Raw genomic sequence first — 11,516 nt, 5'->3', positions numbered from 1 at the left:
GCCTCCAAGATTAACTTCCACAAAACATCGGGGTTCCTTTCTGTGTTCAAATTACTGTGTGTGTGTGTGTGTGTGTGTGTGTGTGTGTGTGTTTCATTTGGTTTTTCCAGTTTTCTCTCAACTCTTACAATCATTACTGTGAATAAAAGAATTATTGTCATGTTGTGTTGTGGTTTTGGACATAAACATATGGTTACATATGTTAGTAGTGTATAACACTGAAGGATGCTGTAGGCTGAGACATGTGACATTCTACAGGGTCATAAAGGTTCTGGAACACAATGACAGCTCATCACCGTTTACATTTAAATTGTTGACATTCGAATTCAAACACAGTGAGCGAACTTCATCGAGCGAGCGATTATTTGGAGAGACTTTTACCATTCACAATTTACACAGCACACTTTATTCACTCAACACACAACAAACTTTTTATTCAACACACAACTAACTTTTTAAACAACACACTTCATTTTTCACAAATTTTCCTTTTTAAACGAGGCACATCACACCACCAAGTTTGGAAAATGGTAAGTTTCCTGATTATGACTTTGTTGATTAGTAAAATTGATCATCAGGTTCCATCTTATTTAAGCATTCATACTGTCTAATATAATATTAAGTTTGTGTAGTTTAATATTACATTTATATTAATTTTATAATAAATTGTAAGACAAGTAGCTTATTGTCTTAGGAAGCACTAAAGCATTAGACATGATGATTTAACACAGAAATGTAAGACAAAGTATAATAAGTAATGAGTTCAGTTCTGTTTCTGAAGAGAAATGTCATTATTTTCATCTTTAAGCCTCAGTATGAACTTTTCTAAAACAATCAGTTATTCTAAAAGCCATCTCTGTTTCTTCTTTCAGTTCCAGCATGAAGAAACTGTGCACTTTGTGCCTGCCACTAATACACCTGATGTCCCTGTCAACGTCTACCCCGACCGAGTACAGCCCTGGGTACTACCCCGAGTACAACCCTGGGTACCAGATTGTGTACTACCCCGAGTACAACCCTGTGTCCCAACCTGAGTACTACCCCAAGTATAACCCTGAGTATTACCCCATGTACTACCCCGAGTACAGCCCTGAGTACTACCAGTTCCTGCCACCCGACTTCTACCCCAAACCCCCAACGATGGAGATTGTTGAAGAAGTCTGCTTCCTCCCTTCACCACAGCCTCCTCACAACCATCAGCCAATTCTGCCTGAAAGGAAGAGCACACTGGTAAGAAATCAAAAAAACATTACAGTAAATATACTTAAGGTTCTTATAATGATGTTTTTACATATTATCTCCAGACATTTATCACCTAAACTCCAGATTCTCTAGGAGATTCACAATTTAACTCCAAATTGTATTTTCTACAGATTACAAGTCAGGACCCCAATAATGGTGGCCAAGACATTATGGTCAAAGGGCTTCTGAGAGGAACAGCCATGTATCTACCCAAGAACGTGTTTCCACCCAAGAGCGTGTCTGTACCCCAACATGTGTCTCCACCTGAATCTGCATCTCTGCTCAAACCTGCATCTCCCCCTGAACCCGTGTCTCCTCCCGAACCTGCATCTCCCCCCGAACCTGCATCTCCCCCCGAACCTGCATCTCCCCCTGAACCCGTGTCTCCCCCCGAACCTGCATCTCCCCCTGAAACCGTGTCTCCCCCCGAACCTGCATCTCCACCTGAACCCGTGTCTCCACCCAAACCTGCATCTCTTCCTGAACCTGTGTCTCCACTCGAACCTGCATCTCCCCCTGAACCCGTGTCTCCACCCTTCAGACCTGCATCTCCCATTGAACCTGTGTCTCCCCCCGAACCTGCATCTCCACCTGAACCCGTGTCTCCACCCAAACCTGCATCTCTTCCTGAACCTGTGTCTCCACTCGAACCTGCATCTCCCCCTGAACCCGTGTCTCCACCCTTCAGACCTGCATCTCCCATTGAACCTGTGTCTCCACCCCAACCCGTGCCTCCACTTGAGACCATGTCACAACTGGAGCCTGTGCAGACAGATACTGCAAACACAAAGGTACAGCAATAAATTCTGTATGCAGATCACAGACCTGAGAAGACATGACTATTTGTCCCTATATGGACATGGGGACGTGTCACTAATGTGATCTGATTATCATGAAGCTAGAAAGCTTGATCATCAGGATCCATTTTATTTAAGCATTCATACTATCTAGTTTAATATTAAGTTTATTTATTTTAATATCTACTTACATTTATATTAATTTCATAATACATTTTAAGACAAGTAGCTTATTGTCTTAGGGAGCACTAAAGCCTTAGACATCATGATTTAACACAGAAGTAGAAGATACAGTATAATAAGAAAAATAATATTATTTTCATTAAGCCTCAGTATGAACCTGTTCATTTCTTTTTGTTTTTCTGAAACAATCAGTTTCTCTAAAAGCCATCTCTGTTTCTTCTTTCAGTTCCAGCCGGAAGAAACTGTGCACTTTGTGCCTGCGACTATTACACCTGACTTCGAAGATGTCCCTGACAACCTCTACCCCGAGTACAACCCTATGTACTACCCCGAGTACTACCAGTTCCTGCCACCCGAATTCTACCCCAAACCCCTAAAGGTTGAGACTGTTGAAGAAGTCTGCTTCCTCTCATCACCACAGCCTCCTCACAACCACCAGCCAATTCTGCCTGAAAGGAAGCAAACACTGGTAAGAAACCAAAAAAGCACTACAGTAAAAATACTTAAGATTTTTATAATGGTGTTTTTACATATTAACTCCAGACATTTAACACCTAAACACTAGATTCTTTAGGAGATTCACAATTTAACTCCAAATTGTATTTTCTACAGATTACAAATCAGGACCTCAATGATGGTGGCCGAGACATTATGGTCAACGGGCTTCTGGGAGAAACGGCCATGTATCCACCCAAGAACGTGTTTCCACCAGAGAACGTGTCTGTACCCCAACATGTGTCTCCACCCGAACCTGCATTTCTGCTCAAACCTGTGTCTCCACCCGAACCTGTGCCTCCACCCGAACCTGTGCCTCCACCTAAGGTGAACTACTAATCCCTTTCAGTTTCTTCCTTTCGCAATACACTGTGTTCACTTCCCCTTACTCTCTCTTTTAGGTTACACTGTACACTGTATTTTGTATAGCTGCTGTCTGAAATGACTTTTATCAGCATAGATATATATAAGAAGTTTATATGGACTATAGGAGGTTCAATCACAGTTCACTGATACTAACACAGCATAGCTGTTCTGTTTTATATATATTATAATCTGTAATGCTCATTGTTTGCCTTCTCTATCTCCTTTTACAGCTCATAAAGGCTAAAGGATATGGATATATAACATATGAATGGGAAGGTTGTGGAAACGGACCTGCTGAATATTTCTCTAGGAGAAGATGAGACGCGGCTGAAACAGAAACACATGGCAGAGTTATAACGAAGATTCAAAGTGGTTCTGGCTGCGGACATGATCCCGAATAAGACTGAATAAAATTACACCTTTTAAATGTTGCAGAAATGGTGTGAGTTTTTAATCACACTAAATAAATGTTAGTGTAAATGCCTCACATAGCAGAAGCAGCAGCAGCAGTAATAGTGCTGTAAAATAATCAGCTCTAAAATTCCACCTCAATAAAATAGAATTAGAATTTAATAACTGAACATCATTAAAACCTCAGTTTTAATGTGTAATAACTGATGAGCAGTATTTACTATAACTGAGTAAATATATAGAGATATAAATACAGATCATGTTTGTAACAGTAAAGTGATCAGATACTCATGAGAGAACACAGAGATTTTATTTATCGGTGTGCAGTACGTTTAAAATAACAGAAAGTTTTATATGTTTAACAAAGGACATGTCTGCTGCGTCACCTGTCACCAATCTGACACTCCTGAGCTCTGCTTACTTTTTGAACTTGCTGAGATCCTGTGCACGTTCTCCACAATGTTCGTATGGGTTTCCTCCAAGTTCTCTGGTTTCTTTATACATCCCAAAAAACATGACAGGAAGCAGACCGGCTACACACACTAAAGTGACCCTGTGTGTTTATGGAGCCTTAAAGGTGGGGTGCAAGATGTTTGAGAAATGCTTCAGAAAACTGATTCGGGCTGACAAACAAAACAAACGTGTAGCCAATGAGCAGAAAGGGGCGTGTCTTGTCAATATGCGGCGGAGAGAGTGTTCAGTGCGCATGTGTGACATTAGCAGAAAGCGGTTTTATCATTAGCATGGCGGATAAAAGGGAAGAAAGGCTTACGATAAGGCAAGAAGCAGGACCCGTGTTAATATACCGTAGGATCAGCTTTCCAGCGCTGGAGAGAACTGAACATCTTCCGCGTGAAACGGAGCTAAACCTTTCATGGTACAACACACAGTACTACAAAAACACATTTGTATTACCACAGTATTACCCATTGAGTTCATTTATTGATAAAAAACATACCCACGGTCAGCTGCCCCAACAGGTTCCTCCATAATAGTTGCCTGGGTTGCGTATGTATGTGTGGGGCGGAGTTATCAAAACAAGGGTGACACCCATTTTAGTTAAGGGCGTGTTTGTTTTGGTGATTTCAAATGTCAACATTGTCTTTCAAACATCGTGCACCCCAACTTTAAACCTAGTTCCTTAAACATTACTGGCCTAAGAGTAATATAGAGCATATAAAAAGGGAGAAGATCTTGCGTGATGAGGTCACATGGCCGAGATGCCAGAAATCTGATTCAGATAATGAAGCTACAGAGATTTGAAGATGCTCAAACAAAAGAGAAAACACAAAAGGCATCCATGTTCATTTTCTCTCTTACAAACATCAAGCCTAAATCCACATGAAGTTCTTTATTACTCTATAATAATAATAAAATATGTATATATATATTATATGTATGTTATGTGTTAAGTAAAGTGTGTATCTGTATGTGTGTGTGTGTGTGTGTGTGTGTGTGTGTGTGTGTGTGTGTGTGTGTACAATCTCAGGTGAAAATTGAACCTGAAGATGTCAGCCTAAAGGAGGAAGAGACTGTGGGCAGTGGTAGTGTGCAGGGTATGAGACTGACGTGGGGGCTAGGTACAGGGGTCTCCGCACGACAGGGGCGTGGCTCCACATGACAGGGGGCGGGGCTCCGCACTATACACGCTCGGAATGTTTGCATAAATAAAATCCAGCGTGTTTTCACGTCTCCTTACAAAGTCCACATACTGATGGAATTTAGGCAGAACTGACTTAAGATTTGCATGATTGAAATCTCCGGTGATGATAAACAGTCCACCAGGGTGAACTTTCTGCAGATCGCTAATAGCCCCATAGAGTTCACATAGAGCCTCTTTAGCATTAGCGCTGGGGGGTGGGGTGTAAACTCTGATCATGTAAACAGTGGCGAATTCACGTGTTACTGTGTGTTACTGCTTATTAAAGGATATAAATTGATTAATGTCCTTGTAATTGACTGTGCCAGACATCAGCTTTTAAAATCGTATATATATAAATGGTATATATTAATTTTCATGATGAAATTTGCTCATTTCTATTGATCACATACACAATCATACAGGGTACCACATGCAGTGAGCTACTATTTACAAGTGTCTGTTTTATAAAAGATCCTAATCCTATAATCCTATAGTATAGGGTCAAAAATGTACTAATATGAAATACAAGGAAATAAAATTAAGTATAATAGATTAAAAAGTAAAGTAAAATAAAGTGGTTGTTGTGAAAGGGTTGGAGTGAAAGTGGTGGCTGAGCTGATCTTTCCTGTCCTGATAGCCAGCTGTAGTAATGTCAATACGAGTAGCTCGACAGTGAAAGACCTGGGTGTTATATTAGACAGCAATTTGTCTTTTGAAAATCATATCGCCCATACCACAAAAACAGCCTTCTTCCACCTTAGAAATATTGCCAAGCTGAGAAACATCCTGTCTGGATCTGATGCTGAGAAGCTAGTTCATGCATTCATGACCTCTAGACGGGACTATTGTAATGCATTACTAGGTGGTTGTCCTGCATCTTTAATAAATACAGTAGGCTTCAGTTAGTCCAAAATGCAGCTGCTAGAGTTCTCACTAGGACAAGAAAATGTGACCATATAACCCCAATTTTAACCCCATAACCCCAAATATAACCCCAATTTTATCATCTCTACACTGGCTACCTGTTAAGTTTAGAATTGATTACAAACTGCTGCTACTTACGTACAAGGCTCTTAATGAGGCTCCCATGTATCTAACACGTTACAATCCTTCACACTCTCTGATATCACAAAACTCAGGACTTCTCGTAGTTCCGAGAATACCTAAGTCTACTAAAGGTGGTAGAGCGTTTTCTTATTTAGCTCCCAAACTTTGGAATAATCTTCTTGATAGTGTTCGGGGCTCAGACACACTTTCCCAGTTCAAAAGCAGATTAAAATCTCATCTCTTTAGTCAGGCGTAAACACACACATAATATGTCCCATACAATTATGCACCATTACATTAGACTTGCACATTTTTAATGAAAAGCAGATATGTTAATCCCTTTACACTGCTTTTCTCTTTCTACCCATCCCGAGGCATCCAGACATTGAACCAGCTCCGATCGTCTTCGTGTGATGAAGATTTTGGACCTCCACTGAGATGAGGCTGACTCTATGAGTATCCTGAGACATCTACAGATCTACCAGCTCCAGTTGGACTCTGTGATACCAAGAGGAGATGTGAACTCCATGTGATCTTTACACCAATTCAACATTTGTTTGACTGTATATTTGTAATCACACCCCCAGTGTCACCCATATGAGGATGGGTTCCCCTTTGAGTCTGGTTCCTCTCAAGGTTTCTTCCTTACCAATTTAAGGGAGTTTTTCCTTGCCACTGCTGCCAGAGTCACCTCAGACTTGCTCATTGGGGATAAATAAATATACATACATACATACAAACATACATACATACATACATACACACATACATACATACATACATGCATACACACTGTGAACTTGTCAGGGATCAGCACGGATCTGTCAGGGTTTAGCGCGGACTTTTGGCCATGTGCAATTGCTGTTGTTTTAGTCAGGTGGCTGCCCCGCCTTCGTCTGCTCCTCCCGGTCACCACACCTGTTCCCCATTGTGTGTGATTGTTCTTTTTGGTATATATGTTAGTTTACGTTAGTTCCCCGTGTAGTGTGGATATGTTTGTTTGTCTTCCTTATGTATTAAACCCTTTTCATTTGAAGCTATCCTACGAACGGGTCTGTCTCCAATCCTTCCGTTTCCGGGGTCTGACAGAACTATATATATCTTGAATTTTTTACTATATTAAATCTCTATATTTCTCCTTATGTTTACCTTCTGTTCTGTGTTTATGTTCTGTAAAGGTGCTTTGAGACAAAGCCCATTGTAAAAAGTGCTATACAAATAAACTTGAATTGAATTGAATTGAATTGAATTGAATTGGGGGGGCACGGTGGCTTAGTGGTTAGCACATTCGCCTCACACCGCCAGGGTTGGGGTTCGATTCCCGCCTCTGCCTTGTGTGTGCGGAGTTTGCATGTTCTCCCCGTGCCTCGGGGGTTTTCCTCCGGGTACTCCTGTTTCCTCCCCCGGTCCAAAGACATGTATGGTAGGTTGATTGGCATCTCTGGAAAATTGTCCGTAGTGTGTGAGTGAATGAGAGTGTGTGTGTGCCCTGTGATGGGTTGGCACTCCGTCCAGGGTGTATCCTGCCTCGATGCCCGATGACGCCTGATATAGGCACAGGCTCCCTGTGACCCGAGAAGTTCGGATAAAGCGGTAGAAAATGAATGAATGAATTGAATTGAATATGACAAAGAAATCAAAAAGCAGCATGAAGAGGAAAGAAACCTAATAACTTCACTTCATTTGATAGATTCACATTGTTGTGCTTATAAATCAGATTTACACAGATATATAGACTGTGATTAAAGCATGAAGATACCAGTGTGAATATATTTTAGCAGAAAAATTAGAGCTCATGTCTTAAAATACTAGTCAGGACATTTTAAATATAAAAGAATTATTGTCATGTTGTGTTGTGGTTTTGGACATAAACATATGGTTACATATGTTAGTAGTGTATAACACTGAAGGATGCTGTAGGCTGAGACATGTGACATTCTACAGGGTCATAAAGGTTCCGGAACACAATGACAGCTCATCACCGTTTACATTTAAATTGTTGACATTCGAATTCAAACACAGTGAGCGAACTTCATCGAGCGAGCGATTATTTGGAGAGACTTTTACCATTCACAATTTACACAGCACACTTTATTCACTCAACACACAACAAACTTTTTATTCAACACACAACTAACTTTTTACACAACACACTTCATTTTTCACAAATTTTCCTTTTTAAACGAGGCACATCACACCACCAAGTTTGGAAAATGGTAAGTTTCCTGATTATGACTTTGTTGATTAGTAAAATTGATCATCAGGTTCCATCTTATTTAAGCATTCATACTGTCTAATATAATATTAAGTTTGTGTAGTTTAATATTACATTTATATTAATTTTATAATAAATTGTAAGACAAGTAGCTTATTGTCTTAGGAAGCACTAAAGCATTAGACATGATGATTTAACACAGAAATGTAAGACAAAGTATAATAAGTAATGAGTTCAGGTCTGTTTCTGAAGAGAAATGTCATTATTTTCGTCATTAAGCCTCAGTATGAACTTTTCTAAAACAATCAGTTATTCTAAAAGCCATCTCTGTTTCTTCTTTCAGTTCCAGCATGAAGAAACTGTGCACTTTGTGCCTGCCACTAATACACCTGATGTCCCTGTCAACGTCTACCCTGAGTACAGCCCTGTGTACCAACCTGAGTACTACCCCGAGTACAACCCTGAATACTTCCCTGTGTACTACCCCGAGTACAGCCCTGAATACAACCCTGTGTACTTCCCAGAGTACGAACCTGTGTACTATCCCGAGTACAACCCTGAATACTACCCCGAGTACAACCCTGTGTACCAACCTGAGTACTACCCCGAGTACCAAACTGTGTACTGTCCCGAGTACAGCCCAGTCTACCAACCTGCGTACTACCCTGAGCTCAACCCTGAATACGACCCTGTGTACTACCCCGAGTACAGCCCAGAGTACTACCAGGTAATGCCCCCCGAATTCTACTCCAAACCCCCAACGACGGAGACTGTTGAAGAAGTCTGCTTCCTCTCATCTCCACAGCCTCCTCACAACCATCAGCTAATTCTGCCTGAAAGGAAGCAAACACTGATAAGAAATCAAAAAAGCACTACAGTAAAAATACTTAAGTTTTTTATATAATGATGTTTTTACATTTAACACCTAAACTATCTCTAGGAGATTCACAATTTAACTCCAACTTGTATTTATTACAGATTACAAATCAGGACCCCAATGATGGTGGCCAAGACATTATGGTCAACAGGCTTCTGGGAGGAACGGCCATGTATCCAACTGAACCTGTGTCTCCAACCGAACCTGCATCTCCATCTGAACCTGTGTCTCCACCCGAACTTGCATCTCCTCCTAAACCTGTGTCTTCACCCAAGCCCGTGTCTCCACCTGAGACCATGTTGCAAATGGAGCCTGCAAACACAAAGGTACTGCATTAAAGTCTGTCTGCAGATCGCAGGCCTGAGAAAACATGCCTTTGTGTCCCTATATGGACATGGGGACGTGTCACTAATGTGATCTGATTATCAAGAAGCTAGTAAACTTGATCTTCCGGATCCATTTTATCTAAGCATTCGTACTATCTAGTTTAATATTAAGTTTGTTTATTTTAATATACAATTACATTCATATTAATTTCATAATAAATTTTAAGACAAGTAGCTTATTGTCTTAGGGAGCACTAAAGCCTTAGACATCATGATTTAACACAGAAGTGGAAGATGCAGTATAAAAAGACAAATGTCATTATTTTCATCATTAAGCCTCAGTATGAACCTGTTCATTTCTTTTTGTTTTTCTGAAACAATCAGTTTCTCTAAAAGCCATCTCTGTTTCTTCTTTCAGTTCCAGCCGGAAGAAACTGTGCACTATGTGCCTGCGATTAATACACCTGACTTCGAAGATGTCCATGACAACCTCTACCCCGAGTACAATCCTATGTACTACCCCGAGTACTACCAGTTCCTGCCACCCGAATTCTACCCCAAACCCCTAAAGGTTGAGACTGTTGAAGAAGTCTGCTTCCTCTCATCACCACAGCCTTCTCACAACCACCAGCCAATTCTGCCTGAAAGGAAGCAAACACTGGTAAGAAACCAAAAAAGCACTACAGTAAAAATAAGTTTTTTTATAATGATGTTTTTAAATATTAACAACAGACATTTAAAACCTAAACTATCTCTAGGTGATTCACAATTTAACTCCAACTTGTATTTTCTACAGATTACAAGTCAGGACCCCAATGATGGTGGCCAAGACATTATGGTCAACGGGCTTCTGGGAGGAACAGTTATGTATCCACCTGAGAGCATGTTTCCACCTGAGAACGTTTCTGCACCTCAACATACATCTCAGCTCAAACCTGTGTCTCCACCCAAACCTGCATCTCCCTCTGAACCCATGTCTCCACCCGAACATAAACCCGACTACAGCACACCAAACACAAAGGTACAGCGTTAAAGTCTGTCTGCAGATCGCAGACCAGATCGCAGACATGCCTTTTTGTCCATATTTTTGTAACAGTAAAGTGATCATAGACTCTCACAGTAGAACACTTATCCCTGCTTTGTTAGTTGGGCTCAAAGTGCAGGGTCAGCAATGATTGTCAGCGATGCGGGGATAAAAACAGACCCAAATCAGTTAACTCAGGCTTGCACATTGGTGATAAATACAAACACATTTAAATATAAGTCTAATATTAATCTTGAATTGTTGTATTATATTAATCTTTGTATAATATAAAAAAATATGTTTATTCTGTTCTGTAAAGCTGCTTTCAGACAAGTCCATTGTTTAGAAACACTATACAAATACATCTGAATTGTATTTTGAATTGAATTATATTTAAATAAAAAAAAATATATGGGAAATAATGCTAATATAATGCTAATCAGAAAAATAAAGTTTGAACATCTTAAGCACCGAGTCATCACATAAATAATATAATAATATTATCATAATGTACATTTTCCCCATACTTTATTTGCTATTTTGATTACTTTAAATTCCCAAAATGAAAGAAACACTTTAATAGTTTAGCAACATTTTCAGTGGCAGTGCGTCTGACATTTAAATGATCGGGATCCAGAAAGCACTTCAGGTAAGCTAACGCATAAAAACTTCATACCTTGTTATAACTGCAGCCTGTGGTGTAAAGAATTAAATATCAAGTCAGAATTACAGATTGTAATCATGTTAGCACAACATATTAGTGGTTAAAGCCAGCTGTATGTGAAATCAATAAAGGTTTGGAACAAGGTGCTGCTTCGTGTTTGTAGGTTGACACGGCATGGTGCCTGGAGAAATATGTGTGTGTGCCTGGAGGAATATGTACATTTCTGT

General features: G+C 40.1%; 2 protein-coding genes across 5 annotated transcripts; both read left to right on the top strand.

Annotated features, from left to right (window-relative positions):
* The first annotated feature begins 388 nt into the window (after positions 1–388).
* Positions 389–3,544, top strand: LOC113660472 (extensin-like). 2 transcript variants are annotated; one of them, XM_027174003.2, is made up of 6 exons: positions 389–530; positions 873–1,230; positions 1,374–2,033; positions 2,449–2,691; positions 2,835–3,044; positions 3,314–3,543. In XM_027174003.2, exons 2-6 carry the CDS (start codon positions 880–882, stop codon positions 3,401–3,403), a joined length of 1,554 nt encoding a protein of 517 aa, XP_027029804.2. In that variant the 5' UTR covers positions 389–530; positions 873–879; the 3' UTR covers positions 3,404–3,543. The 2 variants fall into 2 exon arrangements, with proteins under 2 accessions (XP_027029804.2, XP_027029805.2); XM_027174004.2 differs by lacking the exon at positions 389–530 and having other exon boundaries at positions 690–1,230; positions 3,314–3,544.
* A 4,586-nt stretch (positions 3,545–8,130) lies between these two features.
* Positions 8,131–10,908, top strand: LOC113660476 (proline-rich extensin-like protein EPR1). Of its 3 annotated transcripts, XM_027174009.2 has the most exons (5): positions 8,131–8,399; positions 8,742–9,275; positions 9,377–9,601; positions 10,020–10,262; positions 10,398–10,903. In XM_027174009.2, exons 1-5 carry the CDS (start codon positions 8,397–8,399, stop codon positions 10,632–10,634), a joined length of 1,242 nt encoding a protein of 413 aa, XP_027029810.1. In that variant the 5' UTR covers positions 8,131–8,396; the 3' UTR covers positions 10,635–10,903. The 3 variants fall into 3 exon arrangements, with proteins under 3 accessions (XP_027029810.1, XP_047676721.1, XP_047676720.1); XM_047820765.1 differs by lacking the exon at positions 8,131–8,399 and having other exon boundaries at positions 8,468–9,125; positions 10,398–10,908; XM_047820764.1 differs by lacking the exon at positions 8,131–8,399 and having other exon boundaries at positions 8,472–9,275; positions 10,398–10,905.
* The last annotated feature ends 608 nt before the right edge of the window (positions 10,909–11,516 follow it).

Source organism: Tachysurus fulvidraco, chromosome 11, assembly GCF_022655615.1.
Source record: "Tachysurus fulvidraco isolate hzauxx_2018 chromosome 11, HZAU_PFXX_2.0, whole genome shotgun sequence".
Taxonomy (NCBI): Eukaryota; Metazoa; Chordata; class Actinopteri; order Siluriformes; family Bagridae; genus Tachysurus; species Tachysurus fulvidraco.
This window is presented reverse-complemented; position numbering and strand designations above follow the sequence as displayed.

Coding starts and splice junctions, on each gene's coding strand:
- LOC113660476 (XM_047820764.1), top strand. CDS start 8,655: ATGTCATTATTTTCGTCATTAAGCCTCAGTATGAACTTTTCTAAAACA. Junction 9,602..10,019: donor TGGAGCCTGCAAACACAAAG/GTACTGCATTAA, acceptor TTCTTCTTTCAG/TTCCAGCCGGAAGAAACTGT. Junction 10,263..10,397: donor CTGAAAGGAAGCAAACACTG/GTAAGAAACCAA, acceptor TATTTTCTACAG/ATTACAAGTCAGGACCCCAA.
- LOC113660472 (XM_027174004.2), top strand. CDS start 880: ATGAAGAAACTGTGCACTTTGTGCCTGCCACTAATACACCTGATGTCC. Junction 1,231..1,373: donor CTGAAAGGAAGAGCACACTG/GTAAGAAATCAA, acceptor TATTTTCTACAG/ATTACAAGTCAGGACCCCAA. Junction 3,045..3,313: donor AACCTGTGCCTCCACCTAAG/GTGAACTACTAA, acceptor CTCCTTTTACAG/CTCATAAAGGCTAAAGGATA.